The sequence below is a fragment of the Lacerta agilis genome, chromosome 1 (assembly GCF_009819535.1).
Source record: "Lacerta agilis isolate rLacAgi1 chromosome 1, rLacAgi1.pri, whole genome shotgun sequence".
In the NCBI taxonomy this organism is placed as follows: domain Eukaryota; kingdom Metazoa; phylum Chordata; class Lepidosauria; order Squamata; family Lacertidae; genus Lacerta; species Lacerta agilis.
The window spans coordinates 9,379,373-9,406,835 of NC_046312.1; the positions used below are offsets into that span (position 1 = coordinate 9,379,373).

At 44.0% G+C, this 27,463-nt stretch overlaps 1 protein-coding gene across 1 annotated transcript in view; it reads right to left on the reverse strand.

Moving 5' to 3' along the window:
- Positions 1 to 27,463, reverse strand: part of KCNH5 (potassium voltage-gated channel subfamily H member 5) — a 199,695-nt gene that overhangs the window by 169,490 nt on the left and 2,742 nt on the right. The window contains exons 2-4 of the mRNA XM_033174582.1: positions 14,839 to 14,962; positions 11,510 to 11,616; positions 7,000 to 7,128 (exon numbers count right to left, since the gene is read on the reverse strand). Of these exons, the coding sequence (XP_033030473.1) occupies positions 7,000 to 7,128; positions 11,510 to 11,616; positions 14,839 to 14,962 (360 nt within the window). The remainder of the gene's footprint in view (positions 1 to 6,999; positions 7,129 to 11,509; positions 11,617 to 14,838; positions 14,963 to 27,463) is intronic.

Genomic DNA, 27,463 nt, shown 5'->3' on the forward strand with positions numbered 1-27,463 from the left:
GCATACACTCATCTCTATCCTCCCCCCAATGAGCATGATCATAGCTCATGAAAACATTCCAGCAGGCTGGAGGGTGCAAAGAAGGGCCAATGAGACACATCAGCAATGGTAAATTTTGGGCTCTCAATTTTCAGCGGCACCTTGTGCAACGCTAATCATTTGGCACACACACCCTTCGCCTCTTGCACTCAGGTCTACAGCATTGTTTTGGCACCCCCTACAGCAAAACTCCCAGTGCAACCACACCGGATGCACTACAGAACTACACAATGCACCAAAGAACTGCACAATTTTTAGAAGACATCTGAAGACAACCCTGTATGTTCGAAGTTTTATTATGTTTTTATATTTAGCTGGAAGCTGGCTGGGGAAACCCAGACAGATGGGCGGGGTATTATTATTATTATTATTATTATTATTATTATTATTATTAATACAGTCATGTCTTGGAAGTCAAATGGAATCTATTCCAGAAGTCCGATCAACTTCCAAAACATTCAGAAACCTACAGCCAATCACAAGCCATGGAAGCCGCACCGGACATTCGGCTTCTGAAAAGCGTTCGAAAACCAGAACACTCACTTCCGAGTTTCAATCATTCAGGAGCTGATTTGTTTGGGAGCCAAGGCTTTGAGATGCACGGTACAACTGTGTTGTTGTTGTTGTTGTTGTTGTTGTTGTTGTTGTTGTTGTTGTTGTTGTTGTCATTTACTTATGTCCGACTCTTCGTGACTGCATGGACCAGAGCATGGCAGGCACTCCTGTCTTCCACTGCCTCCCGCTGCTTGGTCAGATTCATGTTAGTAGCTTCAAGAACACTGTCTAACCATCTCATCCTCTGTCATCCCCTTCTCCTTGTGCCCTCCATCTTTCCCAACATCAGGGTCTTTTCCAGAAAGTCTTCTCTTCTCATGAGGTGGCCAAAGTACTGGAGCCTCAGCTTCAGGATCTGTCCTTCCAGTGAGCACTCAGGGCTGATTCCTTCAGAATGGATAGGTTTGATCTTCTTGCAGTCCATGGGACTCTCAAGAGTCTCCTCCAGCACCATAATTCAAAAGCATCAATTCTTCGGTGATCAGCCTTCTTTATGGTCCAGCTCTCATTTCCATACATTACTCCTGGGAAAACCATAGCTTTAACTATATGGACCTTTGTCGGCAAGGTGATGTCTCTGCTTTTTAAGATGCTGTCTAGGTTTGTCAGGAGCACATGCACAGCCCTCTGCAGTTGTCAAGATAGCACTTTGAAAGGGGCAAAATAGAGTCACCTGACATAATTGTGGCATCAGGTGATTGACAAGCAGGAGATGCTGCCCACCACCCACAAAGGTTGATGGAGGAGATAACAATCTGGCCCCCAAGCCAGGTCCAGTCTCCCACCCGTCCTTTAATGGCAAAGAAGCCAGCTGTAAGATGCCTGCTTCTGATGGCATCCTCATCCCAGACAAGAAGAGGCAAAGACTTATTTAAGCTGATGCCTTGCCTTGAGCCAAACTCTACTCATGGAAGAAGATGAGAGTTTTCAAATGATGGAGGACCTGTCAGCCAGCAGAGTGTAAAACGTACTTAGTTCTCTACTGGGGCCCCATCATCTATGTAGGAAGAGAGGCAGGAAACATTTGCAGCCTCGCTTTACAGGCACTGAAATTCTATAGGATGCCAGCTCATTAAAAACACAAAACAGGCATTTCAGAACCCTCTCCCCGTTCAATTTTTCAGATGTGTCATGATTCGGCTGCTAAATGTTTTAAAGATTAGCTTTAATAATAAATGCAAATTGTTGCCTTGTTTTGCATGGAAAGCCTTTGAAAAGAGAGTACTGCGTTGTGCTGCTGAATCTAAGAATGTGGGAGAATTCTAATGGAAATGCAAAAGGGTTATAAATTGCCATTGTTTGTTTATTTGTCCCATATCTGGAACAGAAACCAATCCAGGGAATAACCGTCAGTATATGCCGGAGCTGCTGTTTTCAGTTCGCAAACTGTACATAAAGGAATAAGCATGGACCAATGGTACCAAGTAGTATGGGAAACAGCCCTACTAGAAAAATTAACCAGCAACCTAAAACTAGCACGGGGACAAACAGAAGAAGACACCTTCACCCCCGTATGGTCCCCCTTCATCATACACACAGCCCAACAAGATAATGACAAAAATCTACCGACAGCATACAAATCAATATGGCTAACCTGATCCAAAACACCCACCCACCCCACTCACACAGGAAACCAAAGACCACCACAGCCAACCACAATCCTGACCTCTCACCACCAAAGAAACACAAGCAAACAACAGAGAACCAACACAAACGATGCTGACACCAAATCCTACATATACTAAGGAAAATAGAAACATCGTCTCCCCACACCACCCTCCCCCCACCCCACCCACCTCCTTCCCCCTTCCCTCCCTAATGTCTCAACAACCAAAATTGTTCTGTAAAAATGTTACATGGAAAAATACGAGAGACATTGCACACACCTTTGTAAACCAAGAAAATCTTTAATAAAAAAATAAAATAAAATAAATGACAGCATTTCCCCCACTTAAATTGTGTTTTCCTTTCCACTGAAGCGACTGGCCTCTGCAATGAAATGAATGGCATGGGGATAGTTACACCAAATTCACAACTTAGATAAATCATGTAAATAATTATGTGCGTTAAATAAAATTGTGAAGGAGGGCAAGGTAGTATTTGGCGAAACCTAGGCTTCAGTGGAATGGAAACAGCACTGGCTGTTGGAGAGGTTGGAATGGAAATGGCTGCTTTCTTACATGCCTAGCTGAATCAGGGCATCGGTCCAGGATCCAACATACTAATAGCAAATTCCTTATGCTGCATGTGGATCCTTACAGAGCCAGAATGGCACCATCCACACACTATAACAGGGATGCTATTAGAAAATGACCTGTGCTTTTCTTCTTCTACTGTGTACCCTTGAATACTACTCCCAGAAAAAAGCACTGAGTATAACTTCCATCACCTCTAGCCATGGCTGATGGAAGGCTGGTGGGTGCTGGGATCTGCAAGAGGGGTGTATCGGCAGGGCTCAGGAACCCCCCCCCCCCCAATGTTTGCAGAAATGCAAAGAAGTGGGGTATGATGACCTGCAAGGAGCAGAAAAGTCCAGAAACAGCTTAAGAGGAGAGAGCATGATCAATGAGCGTGGAATGTTGACATGGTTGTCGAAGGGGGCAGGAGGGAGAGAGAATGGAATTTATTATATCCCAGCAAAGGTCACTGCTTCTTGGGAGAAAAGCAATGACAAACCTAGACAGCATCTTAAAAAGCAAAGACATCACCTTGCCGACAAAGGTCCGTATAGTTAAAGCTATGGTTTTCCCAGTAGTAATGTACGGAAGTGAGAGCTGGACCATCAAGAAGGCTGATCGCCGAAGAATTGATGCTTTTGAATTATGGTGCTGGAGAAGACTCTTGAGAGTCCCATGGACTGCAAGAAGATCAAACCTATCCATTCTCAAAGAAATCAGCCCTGAGTGCTCACTGGAAGGACAGATCCTGAAGTTGAGGCTCCAGTACTCTGGCCACCTCATGAGAAGAGAAGACTCCCTGGAAAAGACCCTGATGTTGGGAAAGATGGAGGGCACAAGGAGAAGGGGACGACAGAGGATGAGATGGTTGGACAGTGCTCTCGAAGCTACTAACATGAGTTTGGCCAAACTGCGGGAGGCAGTGGAGGATAGGGGTGCCTGGCGTGCTTCTGGTCCATGGGGTCATGAAGAGTCGGACACGACTGAACAACAACAACAAGCAAAGGTCAAGGTTGGGTTGGCTAGGTCCCCGAATGGGAGTAATCCCTACTCTGCACCATTTTTTTTGGAGGGTCCCACCTGAATTACCTACTTACAAGGGTTGCCAGCAAAAAGCTAAAATGATTTCTTAAAGACTCATTGCTGGAGGGAGGGGAAGGATGAGAGAGTAGAGGAATGCAGTCACATCTTCACTGTAAATTTAAAACACATGGCTTCGCCCCAAGGAATCCTGATAACCGTAGTTTGTCCATCGCAGAGCTGCAATTCCCAGAAGCAATGGCACTTCCCAGAATTCTTTGGGGGAAGTCATATGCTTTCGCGCATGCGCAATATCGCTGCTCGGATTACGGGCTTTTCAGGGTGCAAATGGCACCCTGGAACGGATCAGGTCCGTAACCTGAGGTACCACTGTACTCATTTTAGTTGCCTTTTCTGAAAGGGTTCCCTACCTCTGCTATTTATGGATAAGTCTGGTAAATATCGGGGGGGGGGGAATGTTGAAACTGCTCACATAATCAATAGCACTTTGACAAGGCCAATATTGTGTCTTTATGCTGTTGGTTCATAAAAGATCTTGGCACAGAATTCTGGGCTATAGAACAATACCCTGCATCTATTCCGTTTTTTAATAAATAAATAAAAAACATGTCTGGGGGAAGAAGACAGCAGGACCAGAGTTATTTCAAGATACTATCTTTATTAAGGCAATTTGAAGAGTTTGGGATCAATAGCCTCCAGTTATTGCTATAACAAAATCCCCTTAAGAACCAGTTTTCTATCATGACGTCTTTTCAGAGTGATAACAAAGCAGTTTTGGTGGATTTTTTGTTTTTTGTTTTTAATGTTGGAAGAAATACCAGTGGGATAACTCATATCCCTAGACACAGCACCCTTTCAACGATGCTTTCAGTTGTATGGGAAGGATCAGAGCAGCTCTCTTAGATAATGAATGCTCTTAATACGTAAAGCTGCCATGTTTAATTGATTGATCATTTGTTTTTGTTTTTTTTAAAAAAAATACATTGCAGGCCTATGCATGTCAGTTCTGCTGAGTTCAATGCTCCTTGCTCCCAGGTAGGGATGGACATATCTGTCAATTTCTGTTTTTCTCAGGCTGCATTCATGGAAGCATAGAATTGTAGGGTTGGAAGCATCAATATTTTAGCTCTGTTTATTTTATTTTCACCGAAACTTAACCTTTCCATGAAAAATGAATGCTCCTTCATATTTATATACTCTTCTACTATTGTGAGATGGTGACATTCTCCTTATGTATTATATGCAAATCTCACAGACCCGGGGTGTGTGGGAGGGGAGAATCATCACATCTTTTTTTTCTATATGAAATATGGCTTTCCAGCTAAAAATTGTATTTCTTTTCAGTGATGTTTCACTCTAGTGCCTTCCTATCTTCCCCCTTCCCTCCGATTCTTACATTTCCCAGTACCATTGTAATTTATGTGGTTCATAATTCCAAAATAAACTCAGCTGGAAAGCCTCTGTGTGTGTGGCAATGAGACAGAAGATGAATTATGCATACGCCAGAGTGCAACGTCTGACAAAATAAAGCTGCATGTCTCAGATACAAGTTTAACATGGGCCAGTTCATCTAACAAAAGCTGTCACATGCTGGACCAGAGCATTAGTCCACATGGTCCATTAGCATCTCCACAACAGGGGAAGAAAATATTTCTTCACTCCTGAATAGGACTGCAGCCTGAGTTTCCTGATTCTCTAAATCCTCTTGATAACGTATAACCTTTTGAAATGTGTCTTGGAAATGGACTGGACAAGAAAGGAGAAAGCAATGCATGTGTTTTCTCTTTGCAAGCTGAAGAATTTCTAGTTACATTTCTAATAGCACCTTAGGAACAGAGAGATAGCAAACCTTACTAAGAATGTGAGGGAATTGTGACGGAAATCGCTATATTTCACATGCTCAACACGTGGCCAGGAATGGAAAACAACCAGGCAAATATGACCGACATTAATTAGCGTTGCTGTTTTTGAGTATGCAATGTTAAATTGAAGTTACGTTCTGCAACTTAGATTAAATAAAGGACAGTGGTGGAAACATTTGGGTTTGGCACTTCTTGACTGCCCTCTGACACCCACGCCTCGAGCTGCAAAGGAAATCTTTCATGGAAGCAGTTGGGGGTTCCCTTGCAGACAAAGCGTGTTCTCCTTCATGGAGAGCACGTATTGCGGTGGGAGCTAGCAAGTCACCCCTCTGCTGCTGGGCGGGTTTGTATGGATGGCCACTACTGTGATTGGGCTCTGGCTGTCGTTGGGGAGATTCATATGTTGCAACTTGTTGATGGACAGTCCAGAGCCTATAAATGACCCTGCACTCAGCCTCGGAGCCCTCCTGGCTTCGTGCATCGGATCGCCCGCCCTCCCGCCCTGTTATTAGGCCTCTGCATTGACCTTGCTATGCTTGTCATGGGGTCGTCTGCGTTGGAGCAGGGGCCTGGTAGGAAATTTTCCATTTGGCTGATTGGCTGGTGCCATCTGGTTTTCGCCTACTGCGTAGCAATTAGTCACAACTTGTAAGGTTGGCGGTTAGGCATTGGTTATTAATTGGTTGGTGGAGGGGCAGAGTTGGCTGTGGTTGCCCCTCCTATGCTGCGAAGGGGCAAGTTGGCTGTGGTTGCCCCTTCAATGCTGCTGCTGCGCGGGGAATTCCGTTAAAGGAATCCAGGGGCTCACCATGCTTGTCCGTTTCCCCCGGTCGGGGGACAGGGCCCACGCAAGAGCCCCTGGGAGCATTTGGGGAGAACGGGCACACATTCTCTCCCCAAAGTGTTTTCCCCTATACTGACTCCACAGGCGGGTGGATGTCAGTTCTGTCCCCAGCAGGACAGATAGTCTGAACCAATGCCTAAGCAACCACTCACTTATTTTGTATTCAATAAAGTTGTGGCCAAATTAATGCCAAAAACCTAAAAACTTATATCTGGTGTGAAGTGTGTTTTACTTGAGGGGTGGTTTGGGGACCTCGACACGCAACCCCACCCAACACGTGGCCATTGGGGGTGGAGCTCGTGCTGTGATGTGCTTTTCTGGGTGTGGCAAGAAGCACAGCCCCGTTCCGGCTCGAACTCACGAGTCCCTTACACACGAGTAATGCAAGAACTGGGCTAGAGTCGACGCACTCTTCTCTCTCTCCCCCCCCCACCCCCCGATATCTTTTACACTTTTGTAAACATATTCCTTTCAAAATTACCTTTGGTGGATTCATCTTCGATGGGTTGCTTGAATAAAGTGATATCTTTAAAAGTGCAAAGGAACAAAACCACTTTGTCATGCTCGTTTCTTATCGGTGCAATTTGCATGTAAAACCAAACAGGTGTTCCTGTAATTAAAAAAATAAATAAAATAAGAGGATATAAAATAAACACACTCACAGCACGGAGCACAATCATAAAATAGAAGCAGGCTCACAATCACGATTACCGCTTGTCCTAGGTGACACTTAAACTAATCAAAGTCTCATTGAATAGAGTGGGAGAATTAAACACCGAAATGCAAACCTAACATTGCTTAACCTTATAACAGACTCATTTTGTGTGTGGATTCAAGGAGTGTCCATGGCCCAATATAGTTTTATTTTTATTTATTTATTAAGGGGTAGCTGAGATTCCTGCATTGCAGGGGGTTAGACTAGATTACCCTTTGATGTACCTTCCAACTCTGCAATTCTAGGATTCGGGGTCAGGGGAAAAGGCTGTGGGTTTTACACAGCAGCGTTAGCTAGCATGGTGATCGTGTTAGTGGATGCCCAAGTATCTTGACTTCAGAGACCAGAAGAACAATGTATAGTAGTACATTGTAGTGTTTAGCTTTGTCTTGTGTCTGAAGACAATAAGCACTTCGTTATTTTGAACAGTGTGGGAGAGGAGTTTCCCCCTTAACCGGAAAATCTGGAAGAAGCTTCTTGGGCTGGGAGCAGGAAATCCCTGAAGACTTGGTTGGCCTTGCTAAGATGTACAGGTGAAACTCGAAAAATTAGAATATCGTGGAAAGGTTTCATTTCCTTCAGTAATTCAACTTAAAAGGTGAAACTAGTATATGAGATAGACTCATGACATGCAAAGCGAGGTATGTCAAGCCTTTATTTGTTATAATTGTGATGATTATGTCATACAGCTGATGAGAACCCCAAATTCACAATTTCAACTTTGGGGTTTTCATCAGCTGTACGCCATAATCATCACAATTATAACAAACAAAGGCTTGACATGTCTCTCTTTGCATGTCATGAGTCCATCTCATATATTGAACTCCAGTAGCTGATGAAAACAATTGCTTACATAAATGGACTTTTCCATGATATTCTATTTTTTTTTTGAGTTTCACCTGTATAAGACTGAATCAGATAAGTGCTGGAGCTGCAAAGAGGTGGAGGGAACGTTCTTTCATATGTGATGGACTTGTAAAAGGGTAAGAGAGTATTGGGAAATGATTCATAATGAATTGGAGGGGAAAATGTTTAAAAGTACTTTCCCAAATAAAACCCAGAGTCCTTTCTGTTGGGGATAATTCAGAATGAAATTCCCTGGTGCCAAAAAACGGTTATTTATGTATGCTATTACCGCTCCCTGTGTTTTGTTAGCCCCAAAATGGAAAATGAGCGAGGTCCCAGCCGAAGAAGACTGGCAACTTAAACTGATGGAATATGCGCAGCTTGAAGACTTAACATACAGAATAAGAGAACAAGAAGAACATACATTTAGAGAAGATTGGGAAACCTTTATTGAATATATGGGAAATAACTGTGTACAGCTGAAAACGCTGGCAGCGTTAGGATAAATTCAACAGTGTAAATAAGTTTTGATGGATGCAATAATGGAATACTGAATGGTATAGTTTTTTGTAAAATATGCAGGGATTTCTGATATGTAAAATGAACCATGGAAAGAGAAGGAGAGAAGTCACTGGTATCTTAAGGATGTAAAATGAGTATTTTAAATTGTAAAACAGAAAATTTTATAGCAAATTATATATATATAAAAGAAGACTTGTTTGGGCTTCATATAATCTGCTGAAGCGTCGCACAAGTAGAGGTGTGGTCTGCTACCAACTGACTTCTATGGGTCACCAAGAGGAAGGGGTGGAGCAAAGCCAGTGAGGGTGTGGCCTGGAAGGCAGGGGCGTGGCCTGGGAAGGGTGTCCCCAGGGCCAGACAGAGAGGTTAGAGGGCCGCATTTGCCTGTTCCTATCAGATCTTGCAAGGCCTTTCATTTTCAGAAACTGCAGAGCCACCCCATTCCTTTGAAGAAATCCAGCCTGCAGCAAGAGCCTGTGGCGCATCCCTGTTTGTTTTTTAAGGTCAGGATTTTGCTATGCAATCAGCTGGAAAGAAAAGAATGACAGGGCTTGAGACTGTGACCAGCGCAGCTGATCTGGACAAGCTGCTCCCCGGGGGGATTTGGCCTAACATGTACAGGAGCACTCAGGTGGGCAGCACAGACAAAAGGGCAGGCAAGCGGAAACGCAAAGCAGAAGAGGTCATCGCGGGGGCCAGAGAAAGGCACCTCAAGGGTTTGTCCGGGTGCCTGGAGTGACAATCTAAATGGTAAAGGGCAGAGGGACACAGCTGCCATACTCCCCAACATTTCTCTGATGAAAATAGGGCCGTCCTATTCCATTATTAGTGATGTATGGAAGTGAGAGCTGGACCATAAAGAAGGCTGATCGCAAAAGAATTGATGCTTTTGAATTATGGTGCTGGAGGAGACTCTTGAGAGTCCCATGGACTGCAAGAAGATCAAACCTTTCCATTCTGAAGGAAATCAGGCCTGAGTGCTCACTGGAAGGACAGATACTGAAGCTGAGGCTCCAGTACTTTGGCCACCTCATGAGAAGAGAAGACTCCCTGGAAAAGGCCTTGATGTTGGGAAAGATGGAGGGCACAAGGAGAAGGGGACGACAGAGGATGAGATGGTTGGACAGTGTTCTCACAGCTACCAACATGAGTCTGACCAAACTGCGGGAGGCAGTGGAAGACAGGAGTGCCTGGCCACTCTGGGCCGCTTCCAACATATATAAAAACATAATAAAACAGGGTTCGAATCCCCACTCAGCCATGAATGAGCTGGGGCCAGTCACCATATACACCACTTTGAGATCCTTGGAAGAAAAAAGTGGCATATAAATGTAATAAGTGAATAATAATAAATACATGGATTTTTTTTCCCCCTGCAAGCAAATAGCACAGAAATGAGAACTAAACTTTCACTATGTTCCTCTGTAGTTTGAGAAGCTGTTTGCACATTCTGTAAATGCGGAACTATAATGCGGAACTTCACAGTTAGGGCAAAGACATAAAAATGGAGCGAAGCGCCATGTGAATGCAGTCTAAGAGCTTTTCTCCCTCTTTCATAACAACACAAGAAGAGTCAGTCAAAGGAAATCCCCCCCCCCCGGCTCAATTTGGAAATGGCTCAGCAATTGCAAGCGTTTGAGCATTCCTTTACCTCCGTGTGAGTGCAAATCAATGTCCAGGTTTTGGACTAAAAACAGATTTAAGTAAAAAAAGACTCCTTTGCCCAGGTGCAGAATCCCGTTTTCCATTCTGAGCAAGAGAAAAAAATGTTTCAGAGGAGCAGCACCCTGTTTGCAATTCCTCCAAGCACTATGAGTGAAACAAATTCACATTCTGTGCCAGGTAAATAGCAGGTTTCAGTGACACCGCTGATTTCTAGCATCCCATAGTCCTCATATTCCATATAAGTCCCCCTTTGCCAACTGAGTGCTCTGCAGACATTTTTGAAGCACTGGAGTCCAAAACACCTAAAAGTTGGTATGTGATTTCAAAGGCAACAAGCTGTTAATGTAACCATGTGGCAAGGCAGTGTGGTGCAATGGTTAGAGTGTCAGAGTAGGACCTAGTTACAGGTAGGTAGCCGTGTTGGTCTGCCGTAGTCGAAACAAAATTTAAAAAATTCCTTCCAGGAGCACCTTACAGACCAAATAAGTTTGTTCGTGGTATGAGCTTTTGTGTGCATGCACACTTCTTCAGATACACTGAAACAGAAGTCACCAGACCCTTATATATAGTGAGAGAGTGGGGAGGGGTATTACTCAGAAGGGTGGTGGGAATGGGTGATTGGCTGATAGGTGTGGAAAACCTGTTGACGGCTGTTAACGACTGCAATTGGTCTTACAGGAAAAAGCAAGGGGTGATATGGCTAAAAATAGCTTTATCGTGTATAATGAGATAAGTATCCAATGTCTCTATTCAGACCAGGTCTCTCCATGGTTTTAAGTTTGGTGATAAGTTGCAATTCAGCAACTTCTCTTTCCAGTCTATTTCTGAAATTCTTTTGTAATAAGACAGCTACTTTGAGATCTTGTATAGAATGTCCTGGGAGACTGAAGTGTTCTCCTACTGGTTTCTCTGTCTTGTGATTCCTGATGTCAGATTTATGTCCATTTATCCTTTGACTAGGACCTGGGAGACTGGAGTTCAAATCCCCACCCAGTCATGGAACTTGGGCCAGTCACTCATGCCAATAACAAACTTAGTTGGTCTCTAAGGTGCTACTGGAAGGGATTTTTTAAAATTTTGTTTCGACTATGGCAGACCAACACGGCTGCCTACCTGTAACTACCTCACAGGGTTGTTGTGGGGATTAAATAAGGAGGGGGAAGAACCATTCATGTCTCTTTGAACTCCTTGGAGAAAAAGGTGAGATACATTTTTTAAAAAATGATTTCACATTTATACGTACTGTTTTTCTTGTACAAGAGGATTTCAAAGCAGTTTGATTCATAGTTGTCAAACGTCTGTCTGACTTTGTCAATGGTTTTCTTGTCTGTGAGCTCACCATACATAAAACTGGAGAACGGAGAGAGAGAGAGAGAGAGAGAGAGAGAGAGAGAGAGAGAGAGAGAGAGAGAACAAACATTTTCATGGGCTTCACAAACAAGCATAACAACACCCTTACAGGCGTATTTATGGTCCAGACTGCAGTGTAATTGCAACCTATGTATGCTTAACTATGATTTACACCTTGTTTTCCTCAACGTTTACGGCTGCAAAATTGTTATGAAGCCCTCTAAAGCAAATAATTGTGGCGGGGTCTGTTGCCGGGGGAAAGAATTTATATTGCTGCCTTATAGCGTTCAATTTAAGTTACGCTCTGGGTACACTTTCCAGAATGCGATGCTTTCAACAACAAAAAAAGAGAGAGAGAGAGAAAGCTGACAATACATAAAAGATTTATTTTCTGAAATATGCACACAGGTTTCAACCTGGGAAAACGGAGAGTGTCTTGCTGAGCACCAGGAAAGCTGAAACCCTCTTCCAAACGCCACATTTTAGGGGAAAGAGCTCAAGAATGATTTCTGACTCACTCTTGTCTTTCATTATCTTGGGATGGCTCTGATGTGACTGCTTCTATGGGGGTTTTTTTAGGACAGGTTTGGGGAACCTTTGGTCCTGCAGATGTTGACAAACTACAACTCCCATCAGCCCCTTCCCCCCCCCACACACACACACTGGAATGACAGCAAGGGGATAAATTCTGCAGGGTGCTGTTCAGCGACCGCAGATCCTGCAGGGTCCAAACACCTTCTCTGCAAACGGAGCAGCTTGCAAAGCAGAAGTGGTAAGGAGTGGAGAGGTAGGAGACACAACATCTCCCTCCCCCACCACCCTAGGTAATTAAAATAATAATAATTAAACATTTGACCCACCCGCAAACTAATTCGGAATCAGATCCAAGGTGGAGCAGGAGGACTCCGAGCTGGCTAAGGGTTGTTGACATCCATCTGTCTCGAGAGACAACGGAGTCCGCCTCCGGGGGTAAAGTTAAACCACCTGAGAATCATAGCGCCTGCTGTGGCTGTAGAGACCAGTAACTCGCAACTGCTGACTTTGACACTTTTGTTGCATTAATAACACAACCCTGAGCAGTGTGTAAAAAGGTCCTGGGAGAGCCCAGATGACAAGACCCTCCCTTCCCGGCCTGCAGCTCCAGATCGGGGCGATGGGAGAGATGAGGTGGACAGTGCACAGCCACATTTTTCCGCCCTCGGAATGCCCTGGATTGACAGCAAGATTTGGAGACCGCACAGATCAAATATTTAATAGAGAGCGGAATATTTACAGAGAATACTTAAAAGAACATTGTGATAATCTAAATTCTTTGCCAGGCCTGGATTGCATTCTGCATGAAAATAGGAGAACTTTACAAAATTAACACAACCGAATAACCTAGGAGAGATAAAGTTAAGTGTGCTGTCGTAAATTAGGAATCACAATTGGGGGGGGGGGGGTTGGAAGTCATATTGGAATTCAAGACATGTGAATTCAATCTTTTCTTTTTGTAGTAATGAGTGTTGATCTTGGATTTTGTTGATGGTTGTGTATTGTATTGTATTGTATTGTATTGTATTGTATTGTATTGTATTGTATTGTATTGTATTGTATTGTATTTGTTATTAAAACAAAATAAAGCAGTAAAAACAAACAAACCAGAATGCACTGGAAGAACATCACATCTGGAGCATTCTGGGAGAGAAAGTAGCATCTGGCAAAATCTACTCTCCGCCAGGGAAGGATAACCCCACCCAGCTCGAAATGGGATGAATGTGGAACTGTTGAGACAAATGAGAACACTGAAAAGTGGGGAGGGTCGGTTTATTTCCATTAAGAGTCAGTTTCACGTGACTTAAATCGTAAGTCTATTCCACCCCATTTCTACATTAATATGTGTGCTTTTTATATAAATATTTGTATTTAAACATCGCAAAATAGTTAGCCACAAAATATACCGTATTTTTCCGTGTAAAAGACTAGGGTTTTTTAACAAAAAAAAATAAGTTTAAAATTGGGGCTCGTCTTAGTCAGTCCTCCGGGAATATGCAGGTAACCTTGGAAGAGACAGCACATGGAAGAATCCCAGCCAAGCCTATGAAGAGGCGTGTAGTGGTAATAGGGGATTCCCTACTGAGGGGTACAGAAGCAGTGATCTGTGGGCCTGAAAAGATGTCTCGAGAGGTGTGCTGCCTCCCCGGGGCCAAGATCAAAAATGTAACAGAACGGCTGCAAGGAATCATAAAACCCACTGACAAATACCCCTTCCTTTTGGTCCATGTGGGAACCAATGACACTGCAAGCCATAGCCTCCAGAAGACCAAAAGATCAGAAGATTATACATGGGTAGTGCTGAGGGGTGTTTTCTTAATTTGGAGTCCCCCAAAATAGGGGGCATCTTATACATGGGGGCATATTATACATGGAAAAATACGGTAATTTGAAAACATATTTACATCTGTGCTTGACTTATATTTGCAATTTGTTTTTATGTTGAAGATAATATTTTGGTAGTTTTCTGTTAATTGATTATTTAAATGTAGATCTCAGTTGCATTTTTTGTCTTTGTCTTTGATTTTAATTTTTAAAGTTTTCTTTTCATATATTCTAATGTTCTGTTAGGTTGTAAACAACCAAGCTTTTATTTTTTTTAAAAAAAGAGGAAGAAGTGAAGTGGTATATAAATGATGATAATGTTTATGATAGTTAATTAAATTGATGATGATGATGATGATGATAATCATTTCTCTTAATGTACAAATTTATTTATTTTTATCCTGAGATATGTATTTTTAATTCATTTTGGTACTTTTTTAAAAAATAAAAAAGGTGACTCTGTGATGCAAAATTCAGAGAAGTGCAAAAAAATAATAATCTGAAGAGTGGTTATATTCCGCTCTCTGTTGTTGGCTGGGAGATATGAATTAGGCTTCTGTGGTTTAAAAAATGTGGTCTGAACAGCCTTTTCCACCATTTTTACTGAAAAGCAGTCTAGCCATTCCCACCCATTTCCCCCCTCGGAGAATTTGTTTCAGAATGAATGGGAATTGAATGAGGCTCGTGGGGGTTTCTTTTCCATTTGTTGCAAAATGAATGCACACCTAATGGGGTGGCGAAGAGGCGGAGGTGGCAGCTTTCAGGCATCTGCCTTTTATGACACAACGAACAGGAAACTCAAAAGCACAGTGGGATCTCCCTCCCCACCACCCGACCCAAGAAAATCAATCCAAGGCGACTTACCTGCAGGTACTACTTTTTTGCATGACGTCGGCTCGGTGGTAACCAGAAAGTTTACAAAATCCGTCATTACTATAAACTACAGGCCAGTCCACAATTTGTGCATTGCCCAGTAAGAAACTTGATTCTAAAATGAAAGAAAGAAAGGGGGGGGGAGAAAGGAGTAAGTACTCCCCCAAACCATCCAAGCTACTCTTGTTAGCACTCAACATGTAGGATCAAAACATTGCAGGGTGAGGACAATTGATCAATCAATTCAATTTACATCCCACCCTTCCTCCTGAAGGAGCCCAGGGCAGGTTCATCAATAATAAAACATTTTTTAAAAAAATTTAAAGCATTCTAGAAACATTGAAGAAAAGCAATGACAAACCTAGACAGCATCTTAAAAAGCAAAGACATCACCCTGCCGACAAAGGTCCGTATAGTTAAAGCTATGGTTTCCCCAGTAGTAATGTACGGAAGTGAGAGCTGGACCATCAAGAAGGCTGATCGCCGAAGAATTGATGCTTTTGAATTATGGTGCTGGAGGAGACTCTTGAGAGTCCCATGGACTGCAAGAAGATCAAACCTATCCATTCTCAAAGAAATCAGCCCTGAGTGTTCACTGGACGGACAGATCCTGAAGTTGAGGCTCCAGTACTTTGGCCACCTCATGAGAAGAGAAGACTCCCTGGAAAAGACCCTGATGTTGGGAAAGATGGAGGGCACAAGGAGAAGGGGACGACAGAGGATGAGATGGTTGGACAGTGTTCTTGAAGCTACTAACATGAGTTTGGCCAAACTGCGAGAGGCAGTAAAGGATAGGCGTGCCTGGCGTGCTCTGGTCCATGGGGTCACGAAGAGTTGGACACGACTGAACGACTGAACAACAACAACAGAAACATTGATCTCAGGGTTTCCAGGGTCTTTCAGCCACCAAACATCTGGGCAAGCAGGGATATTTTTATATTTCTCCTTTACTTGCTCCAGAAGAACGCCGTGGTCTCAAAAGCCAGGGAGAACCAACAAGCCCATACTCCACCAACGCTCTGTTTTAACTAGAATTATTTTGAAGACTTGTTTGATTGTTTTGTAGGCTGCCTCAGAATGTCCTTGGGTCATACACACCTGGTGGGGCGGGAGCTTGAAAGTGGAATGAATGAACAAAACAAAACAAAATTAAGATAACCGTGTATGTGTTGTGATATTAGTACAAACCGAGCTCCAAGAAGCGAGGTCACTTGACTTGACTAAGAGTCATATTTCACCCTGTGGGAAATCCAACAGCCATTCCACACATGTGATGTCATTGTAATTTACTGATGTACTTTACTTTCAGTTCTGCGTCAGGAGATGCAGACGCTTTAACAGACAGCTCTGCAATAATGAGCTACGCAGAGACAGACTCTGTACTTTATCTACAATAAAGTAGGTTTTAGCCTTACTGGCTTGTGCGTGTTGTTTCTTCAAGCTGGAGAACAATCACATATTATCATTGTGCCCCTGGACTCCAGTAGCCAGAGGGCACGGAGGCTTCGTCAGCCTTGGGGTCAGTCTCTCAACCTGCCCCCGCGGGAAGTTTTCATAACAGTATGTTCAGGAGCGAGGGGAAATCCAGATAGGGGGGTCTGCGGCTGGAAAGTGGCGGTTGTTTTGGCTAATTCATCGGGCCTGCTTTAGCTTTTCGAAAGATGCATCAGGACGAAAAAATGAGTCCATGCAAAATTAGGCAGTGAGCTTCTTTAGGCACACTGCTTTTATATTCCGTAAGTAATCTGTCTTCCCTCTATTGCCATGGCTGTTTCCCCCATGTTTTCATACTTTGGCTCCATCACAACTGAAATATACTCGGAGTCCAGCGTGAATTTCATGCTCTTTATTCAGCTCGTAGTAGCAAAGAATGAAAATTTCCCCAAAACGTCTGCTATATATACATTATTTACACAATGGGCCTCACGTGATTGGCTAATTCCAGGCTGCTCCTGTAGGCCAATAGGGTTGCGGATTCACTTCCTCCAGAAGCCTGATTGGGTGGCTCCTGCGGACCAATCAGACTGCTGCATTCTGGATCCTATTGTTCTAGGAATCAGCTCAGTACATAACAACAACCATCCAAGGATTCTCCCTGGATGCTGGAACAACTTGATGATTTGGTTGGGGGGGGGGAGTCTCTCCTTTCAGCGAGGCATCACACAGACTTGTTCTGAGGCAGCTTCACAAGGCATCACACCTGCCAGGTGTTTGGAACTACATCTCCCATCATCCCTCTTCATGCTGCCTGGCACGGATGGGAGGTGTAGCCCAAAGCACAGGAGTCTTTCCCAGCCAAACCTGGAGATACCTGGGATTGAACCTGCTTTGCCAGCAAAACATGACAGCTCCCCATGGCACACCTGTCAATTGTGAGGACAGCACCATTTGGGGCTGGAGGGCAGAAGAGGCCAGACAGCCAGCAGATTTCACCTGCCACACACTATATATGTGTGATATTATATGCTCAGATACTTTCAAAGAAAGAGAAACTTCCTCCTGCTTCTCCCAAATGGCAGGTGTTGTCATCCTTTTTCTGGGCTATACTGCTTCAGGCCGAATGTATATATCCTGCACAGAGGATAGTAGTTCATCAGGGGGAAAGCCAGACCAGAGCACATCTCCTTTGACAGCTAGTTTTCTATGTACAGTCACAAGAGAGAAAATCAGAGGGAACAACGGAACGAAAAGGTCAGGTTTGTGGCTCCTTCTTCGCTTTGAACATGACTAAGGCTCTCTGGATTTCCTCACATAGCCTGTCTTTCATCAGTGACTAAGCGGAAATCCCTAGTCAAGCCAATCTCTATTGTGAGCAGACTAGTATTACTATGATGGTGATATTAAAAGTATCACCCACCCTAAGGTACCCATGCTGCCTCTAACATTGAAACATCACATCGGAAGGCAATACTAAAAACAGTTCGGATAGAAATATAGCAAGGAAAACTCTTCTTTGCTATCTTGCAAAAGTCTCTTGTGCATTCAGGATCCTCTATCTGCCTCAACCACGTCCAGAGAAGCAGCGCTTAGCTGGCTCCAGATTGTGGACTTTAGCTCTAATGCAGTTCCTTCCACACACACCCTCCAGAGAAGAAATCAAGGCCTCCTTCTTCAACCGCCATTTCCGCGCAGCCTCCAGGCTGTCAAAATATTGCCAGCCGTTCACGGCCAGCAACTGAGAACCGGGAAACTGACTGAAATTCCTGCCTGTCAAAATAACTTTCCCTGAGATCCTCTTGGAAGCTCTCGGTTTGAAAACAGAACAGAAACAGCAGCACCACATCTGTGCCATCTATTAAATATGCCCGTTCAAGTGGAAACACTGCTTTTGGGGGGGGGGGAGGTAGGTTTCAGTATGTTTCATGGAATAACCGCACGCCCACCATTGAACTCAGGCTAGCCATGAAGTAGAGAGAAGGTCAACGAGTTGTTCTTCAAGTGTACAATTGCCTCCACTCTACGATTCAATGGCAATATTGCCCAGTGATTCTACTTCACAAGTGTTTTCTAAACCCTGCTCGCTGCTGGATGCAATGTCAGACAGGGTGACCCCTGGTGCCTGGCACTGGTATTGCAGGCTATCGTTTCGTAAGCAGGAATTTTGTCACGACATCCCTGGGCTCAGGAGGCAGCCTGGTTTTTACAACTGCAAAACACGACTCTAAGTGGGTCAGGTGGATCTGCAAGCCCGCAAGTATGGATGGCAGAGAGTGGCAGAGAGGGCATTTAAAGGGTGCTCCACACTTTAGGCGATTTAACCCCTGTGTAGGAATTGGGGGGATGCCTGTACTTTTATTCCTAAGAATTGTTGTTGTTGTTGTTGTTGTTGTTGTTGTTCAGTCGTTCAGTCGTTCAGTCGTGTCCGACTCTTCGTGACCCCATGGACCAGAGCACGCCAGGCACCCCTATCCTCCACTGCCTCCTGCAGTTTGGCCAAACTCATGCCAGTCGCTTCGAGAACATATTTCATATTTGGGCCTGTTCATATTTGGGCCTGATTGCACACAGAGAGACAGAAAACAACAAAAATGTTGTGTGAATTGGCCATATATATAGTTGTTATTTTTAGTTGTTTAGTTGTGTCCGACTCTTCGTGACCCCATGGACCAGAGCACGCCAGGCACTCCTGTCTTCCATTGCCGCCAACCATCTCATCCTCTGTCGTCCCCTTCTCCTTGTGCCCTCCATCTTTCCCAACATCAGGTTCTTTTCCAGGGAGTCTTCTCTTCTCATGAGGTGGCCAAAGTACTGGAGCCTCAACTTCAGGATCTGCCCTTCCAGTGAGCACTCAGGGCTGATTTCTTTAAGGATGGATAAGTTCGATCTTTTTGCAGTCCATGGGACTCTCAAGAGTCTCCTCCAGCACCATAATTCAATTCCTAAGAATGAATTCCTAAGAATGAGCAGCACCTACACACCCAAATGAAGGCAAGGAGATGAGTAGGGCAAAAGCTGCATCTGCTTGCTGACCCCAGAGACCCGGCCATAAAAAGCCAAGCCTGCTCCTATCTGCATATCTCCGCCCCTTCATTTGCATAGGCCCATCCTGGTCATACTTGAGTGTGATGGAATCTTAGGGACTGACTTGGAGGTTACTTCCAAGTTTGGTAAGAAGGGGGCATCGGCTTCAGTGACGCCCCCCCCAGCTTACTAGGTAATGATAATAAGCCTTCTGGGACGTGGAATTTAAGTTCCCATTGCACCAAAGTGTGATTGCTGTTGTTATTTACACCCCACTTTTCCTCCTGACAGTGCCTCGAGGCACCTTACAGATAAAAATTAGAATATTTAAAGACAAAAGGCCCCAACCAATGAAAACAATAACAGGATTAAAAACTCTATAGCAGGCATGTCCAACAGGTAGATCGTGATCTACTGATAGATCGCTGGGTGTTCCTGGTAGATCCTGGTAGATCTCTGGCCCCTCAGAGATCTCCTTCCCGCCCGCCCCCACCCCCAAAAAAACTTCAGCTCCACAACTTTGGCTTGGCTTCCTGGAAAAAAAGCTCCACAACTTTGCCTTCCTTAAAAAAAAAAAAGCTGAACAACTTTGGCTTCCTAAAAAAAACACCTCAACAAGTTTGGTCCATTCAATGACAACGGGTAGATCACTGCCAGTTTTTTTTATACTGTTTGTAGATCAAAGTCTATTGGGAGTTGGACATCCCTGTTCTATAGAAAATCCATTTGAAGTATACAGGTAATTGCTGTAAGAACAGCATGGCACCATCCCTTTCATTAAAAGCAGTCAGTTCCCAAAAGTCCTGGCGGAAAGACAGCAAGGAGGGAGCCAGTCTAGCTTCTCCAGGGAGGGAGTTCCAAAGTCTGGGAACAGCCACCAAGAAGGTCCTCTCCCACGTCCCCACCAAGCCTGCCTGCGAGGGTGGCAGGACCGAGAGAAGGGCCTCCCCTGAAAATCTGAGAACCCAGGCAAGTTTGTAGGAGGGTAAAGGATCTTTCAGGTAGCTTGGACCTTAGACATGTAGGTCAGTGGCATTGTGGGAAATATAAGAAGAACCTTGCTGGTAGAGTCAAAGGCAGATCTAGACCAGCCTCATGTTCTCACAGTGGCCAACCGAGCACTTACGGGAAGCTCACACGAAGGTCCTAGAGGGCTTTCTGTTGGAGATTCATTTCCCATGTGGAATCATGGATTTATTGTCTATCACATGACTGGATATGTGTTTTGTTTCCACAGGAATGGGATGTGACAAATACAGGATGTTTGTCTTACTGTGTTCCCTGAAGTGGGACTATTGTCCTTTGTTCTTTCTCTTTGCTGTCTGATGCTAGAGAGAGAAGGAGCCATGTTGAAGTGCTCCATGTGTGTTTATATGTAAATAAAGTAGATTAGCCTAAATGCTGAGTTGCTGAGTTCTGTTACGCAACTTCGCAAACCTCTGCGGATCCCTAAGTGTGCTGATGTCTTCTGGCATCAGTCGCTGTGATGTTCGGGCTGAGGAATTCTTATAAAGCTCCCGAACGATCGCCCAGGAGGGAGGGAACATGCCATTCGGGCATGTGTCTCTGCCAAGGTTCTACTTGTGAGTAGGATGTATCCTGACAGTTTCAGGCAAGCATTAGTTGTGGGCCCATCTAGGGTGTCTGGGTGCTGGCAACTACCCAAGGGTTCTGTGTGCTAGCTGCAGGTCTGTTCTTTCCAAAAAGGGAGTGCCTGCTTATCTCAGGCTCCAGCAAATGTCATCTTTTGTTCTTGGTCATTACAGAAATACTGATCTGAGGAAGTAAAGTATGGCAGAGATGAAGAGCAGGGTTGGGGCGAATTGCTTCTATTACCAATATTGTTTTCCCATTTATAGGGAAGCTAGATATTAGTGGGGTTCCCCTTCAGCTCCCCTTTTGCTTTAATTTTTAGTCTGATCGGCAAGAGAGAGAGAGAGTTTTAATGGGCAAATGAAGACAGGTACATAATCCAAAAAGTTGTTTCACTTGCAAAGGCATCAGAGGAATCATGACAGCCTTCCATGACTAGTCATGCTGCAAATTGTTTTAAGGCTGTTTAATTACATAATTATTCATTCGTCTGTCTTACTGTATACATGTTTTGAAACTTCCTTCTCATTTATCTTCTTGCTTTGTCTACCTGGTTTTTTGTAATTCTTTGCATTGTTATGATCGAAACAATCAACTCTGAACTGAACAGGGCTGCTCAGAATAAAATTTGCAGTTGTGAACAGTGGTCAAGATACGACATGAGATCCAAAACACAAAAGAGGATCATGATCAGTACTAGATAAAAGGCCCAAAAAGATTTTGAATGAATGAATGAATGAATGAATGAATGAATAGTCTTTATTATGGCCAGAGACCAGAAAACCAAAAAGATTTTAAAAGTGTGGGTCGTGGAGTATCATAGAGATTAAGGCTAAAATCCTGAGCCTAAGATCAGGGCAGTCTTGGAGGAAACTGATTTTCTAGATCCATTTCAATTGGGGTTTAGGCCTGGTTTGGGCACAGAAATGGCTTTGGTCGCCTGTATGGTGACCTCTGTCAGGAGAGAGACAGGGGAAATGTGTGTCCCTGTTAATTCTCCTTGACCTCTCTGTGGCTTTTGATACCATCAACCATGATATCCTTCTGGAATTAGGAGTGGGTGGCACCACTTTGCGGTGGTTCCAGCCCTACTTAGATGGCTTTTTCCAGCGGGTGATGCTTGGGGAGTCAGCCGATGGCAGCTTACTGATTCCCGCCTTAACCCCAGAATAAGACAGCCAATGGCGGCTAAAGACCCTGAGAGAAGCTCAACCAATGGCAGCTAGACTTCCAGTAAAGCTCAGCCAACCAAGTTTAGAGACCCTGAGAGCTCAGTCGGTGACACCTTCAAATTGCTCAGAGGACCTCAGCCAATGGCATCTTACAGTGAGAGCCTACATCTACTCAGAAGTTAGCCCTGTTGAATTCAACATGATAAATATGTTTAAATAGCTCCTCGGTGATCCATTATCTCCCCCTGTCCAACAAGAAGAGTGACATTAATGCAGTACTGCAGAATTATAAAGAGGAGCATAGTACTTTTGTGTGTGTGTGTATCAATAAGCAGGTAACTTTTGCCAGCCATGGTAAAGACATTTTTGGATGATATGCATTACTTGCTTTCCATTTCTGCTCTTGTCTACGTGTGTTCAATAAACATTGCACTTCATATGTGCACTGGAGAGCCAGTGTGGTGTAGTGGTTAAGAGTGGTAAACTCGTTATCCGGGGAACCGGGTTCGCGTCTCCACTCCTCCACATGCAGCTGCTGGGTGACCTTGGGCTAGTCACACTTCTCTGAGGTCTCTCAGCCTCACTCACCTCACAGAGTGTTTGTTGTGGGGGAGGAAGGGAAAGGAGAATGTTAGCCGCTTTGAGACTCCTTCGGGTAGTGAAAAGCGGGGTATCAAATCCAAACTCTTCTTCTCCTTCTTCTTTATTCCACCACCACAGTCCACCCAAAGGTAACCCTGAATGTCTAGTATTGCACCCACATGCCCTTGCTGTCATCTAATGAATTCAGCCTACTACCTCATGTGCTAAAGGTCTGGGATCATAATGAAGTAGTTGCGTCAAGGTTCTGTGAAAGAGAACAAATAAACTGAAGAAACCGAGGCGTGCGGGAGCAGAATGAACAACACAGGTGCATTGTTGCAAATTCCCCGTTTGAGAAAAGGGGGAGACTGCGGCCATGAAGAAAAAGGGGGGGTGAGGAAATGGCCAAAATGAAAAAGTGAATGCAATTATCCTGGGAGGCTTTGTAAACTACAGGTTTACGGTGGTGGGGTCTTCCTCTTTGCACCATTTCCAGCAACTATAATAAAAACAGGGGGGAAACAAAACACCCCAGTTCTCTGGTGCATCCTGAAAAGTGGGCCCACCTGACTATCATCCCGAAAACAACGTCAGAATTACAGTCGTTCCCATTTTCCAATTGATCTGTCCTTTCTCTTTGCCCTGTTCTGTAATGCAGCAATGAGGAGAGACTTGAAATAAGTAAGGGGAAAGTAGGTCAAGCACAGACTGACTACAGCATGACAAGGTAAATTCAGATTTTATTACAACTGGACCCCTGGTCCTTCCCCACTGACTATTCTTATGGGGCTCCCTACGACAAAGGCAACACCCTTTTAACTGTCTGCTTATGGGGCTCCCCTACCATATTATTTGATTTCTACGCGTTTTCGTCCATCCCACTACCTGCATCCCTTTCTGCTCCCAGCTTCTGCACTGAAAGATATTCTCAGCCAAAGCAACTTTCTGCCTATTTTCACAGCGGTGGCAGCCAAAACGGAACGACAGGCTGTTTCCCTCCGCAGTTAGAATGTTTGTGAACCTTCCACTGACATCAGAGCGGGTGAACCAGTAGCTACAGGGGTATCCCTGTCTGGCAGAGCAGCCCAACTCTGCAGCTCTTGGGGAGAGGGGTTAATGGTGCCCCTCCATCCAGCTTTGCTGGCCTTGGCTAATGCAGAGAACCCCTTCCTCTATGTCACTGGCAGGAAGAGACTGAATCTAGCAAAGGTCAGGGATAGAACACTACTGTAAGAGAGAGTGCAGTCTGCTTCTACACAGTGGTTAGGTTGTTCAACATTGTTAGTGCACATCAAACCCCTTAGAATCTACATGCACCCACAATTTCAACAGCTAACCAGATGCATGACTTCATTCATCCAAACTTCTATTAGACTGCAGGGGAATTTGTGGAGGAGACTCTTGAGAGTCCCATGCACTGCAAGAAGATCAAACCTATCCATTCTGAAGGAAATCGGTGCTCACTGGAAGGGCAGATCCTGAAGCTGAGGCCCCAATGCTTTGGCCACCTCATGAAAAGAGAAGACTCCCTAGAAAAGACTCTGATGTTGGGAAAGATTGAGGGCACAAGGAGAAGGGGACGACAGAGGATGAGATGGTTGGAGGCAATGGAAGACAGGAGTGCCTGGTGTGCTCTGGTCCATGGGGTCACGAAGAGTCGGACACAACTAAACAACTAACAATAACAACTATATGTATGGCCAATTCACACAACATTTTTGTTGTTTTCTGTCTCTCTGTGTACAATCAGGCCCAAATATGAACAGGTATCATTTCATAGAATCACATAGAATTGTCAAGTTGGAAGGGTCATCCAGTCCAACCCCCTGCAATGCAGGAATCTCAGCCAAAACATCCATGTCAGATTTGCACAAACCAACAAAAAGCACAGATATCTCTCTGTCATGTAAATCGATGTGAGTGAAGCAGCTGGAACTGTGATTATTGCAGGATAGCTTTTGTTTGTGTGTTTGTGTGTGTGTGTGTGTGTGTGTGTGTGTGTGTATGAAAACTTTATTCGCATAGCCAGCAGCCATTGCAACTCTTTTGGGTGTATTCACGCTACTTTATTTACATGCGGGGGTGGGGGGAAATGCTCAATGGCTTTCTATACATTTAAAAGGCCTCTCCAAGCTGTGTGCTTGATAAAATTATCAATAAAATGCAGATAGAGTAAAATTATCAATAAAATCAGCCAAAAGTTTTAAAACAAATATACACAACTAAATTATATCTCTGGGTAAGTTTGCTGAAATGGAAAAATAATAATAATCAGGAGTCTAAGTCAATATAGCAAAGGTGCTAAGATCAATAGGCAGGGAGTTCCAAAGAAGAGGAGGAGGAGGAGGAGGAGGAGGAGGAGGAGGAGGAGGAGGAGGAGGAGGAGGAAGAGTTTGGATTTGATATCCCGCTTTATCATTACCCGAAGGAGTCTCAAAGCGGCTTACATTCTCCTTTCCCTTCCTCCCCCACAACAAACATTCTGTGAGGTGAGTGGGGCTGAGAGACTTCAGAGAAGTGTGACTAGCCCAAGATCACCCAGCAGCTGCATGTGGAGGAGCGGGGAAGCGAACCCGGTTCACCAGATTACAAGTCTACCTCTCTTAACCACTACACTACACTGGCTCTCTCTAAGAAGAGTTATGTGTTGTTGTTTTTTTAAAAAATCATAGAATCACTAGAGTTGGAAAGGACCACAACAGTTATCTAGTACACACACACACACACACACACACACACACAAACACACACCCTGCAGTGCAGGAATCTTTATTCCTATCATGGGGCTCGAACCCATGACCGTGAGATTAAGAGTCTCATGCGCTACCTTTAAAATGTGGATTGAATGTGATAAGGCACTTGTCAAAGTGCAAGTTCCGCAGATCAAACCAGTTAGATAGCCACATACAGGGCAAGTTGGTCCTTCAAGAGAACTGCTCCCAACCTGTTAAGGCCATTAACCACCCAGCCTGCAAATTATGCAAGCTTTTTTAAATATACTGGTCAGGGGAGGATCATAGCTCAGTAGTGGAGAAACTGCATTGCAAGCTGATGTGCCAGGGTCAATTCATGCTCTCTTCTGGTTGGGAGTAGGAGAGACCCCAGCCTGGAGATCTGCTGCCAGTCAGTGTAGACAATACTGAACTACATAGACCAATAGGTCTGACTCATTATAAGGTGACTTCCAAAGCTCTTGTCTCGGAATAAGTCCTGTTGTGCTTAGAAAGACAAAATTTTGGCACATACAGAGAAACTGGGAGCTGGTCTAGATCCAGCCATGCTCCTCTTCTTACACTCAGTGGTATATCAAGAAGATTATTAAAAGTAACGACAGTCATCATAAGCTGGCTGTGTACGTGAGGAGCCTCAAAGTAATTGAAAATATAAATGGAATTAAGAGCTTGAAAGCATTTCCATATTTGCAGCTTGGTAACTTTTTTATTCGCGGGGCGGGGAGTGAAGAGCATCTCCTCTGAAGTACACAGCTTCTTTCAATCTCTGCTTAATGCAATCTACAACTGAATTGTGCTGCTGGCATGAACGTTTCAGATTTGCTCCTGGTGGACATAAAACAAGAATGAAGCGGTCGTACCAATTTGCAATCTTTCACAACATTTAACGTGATTGACGAGGAGGGTGCATTTTTTTTAGTTTGCTATGAATTCTTTTCTGTGTGTTGAATCCTACTGAGAATGGACCCATTGAAATTAATGGGGTGTTAAGTTAATCATTATCCCATCAATTTTAATGGGTCTACTCTGAGCAGGACTAACACTGAATGCAATCCTTTGTTTCATTATGCAACTTCATTATATTTAAGGGGGAAACATAAGAGTCTTGCAGATCAGGCCTTGCAAGATCGGGAATCTGTGGGGTTCAAAACTCTAAGGGAAGGAGCCCCAAACAACCCAACAAAGACCCAACATTCTCAAGGGCCACGTAATACTTATTGTCCAGGGGAGGCGGAATTGGGGTGGGGTAAAGTGGCCATAACCTTCAACAGAAGCACTCCACACTGCAACATTTTGTTGCAGGTCTCACTTGTAATGACCACTAGTCATGGATAGATCAATCCAGGTCCAGAGGAAGACCATAAGCACTGAAAAGATTGTAGTGCCCCACATATGTAATTCAAAATAAAAACAATACCAAAACAGAAAATAACATTTCATTTTCAAAATGACACAAAAGTTACATGTATGCCAAAATGTACATGGATGTATGTCATGTGCATCACATGACAGGTTCTGATTTTGATGCTTTACCTATGTTAGTAGGACACCCCCTGGTTTAGGTGGGAATAAGTAATAAAAAAAGAGACCAGAAAAACAGAGGAAGAGTGTGGAGTGGAAGTCTAACTAAGTTCAGATTTTCCCCATGATGAACTACTTCAATGCTTTTTTTGAAAGCTCAAATGTAAAATTATTTCTACATTTCTGCATTTCTTCTTCTTTTTTCCTTCCTTCCTTCCTTCCTTCCTTCCTTCCTTCCTTCCTTCCTTCCTTCCTTTTTTGTGTGCCCCTGATTTGTTAGTGCCCTAAACATGTGCTTAATCTGCCTGCTGGGTAATCCAACACTCAATCTAACCTTCCTGGATTTGGCTACCAATTATTATTATTTAAAAAAAAAACAAAAACACAAAAAACAAGTTTTATAAAAACAATGCCTCGTTATAGAATGTGCTGTTGCTTTGTACTGGATCGTTTCCAAATGGCCTTGAATGCTGAATAACAGAAAGGCAGCCTAGAAATTCTGTAAACGAATAAATTTTAAAATTCCATTTAAGTTTGAACTCATAGTCCAGGAAG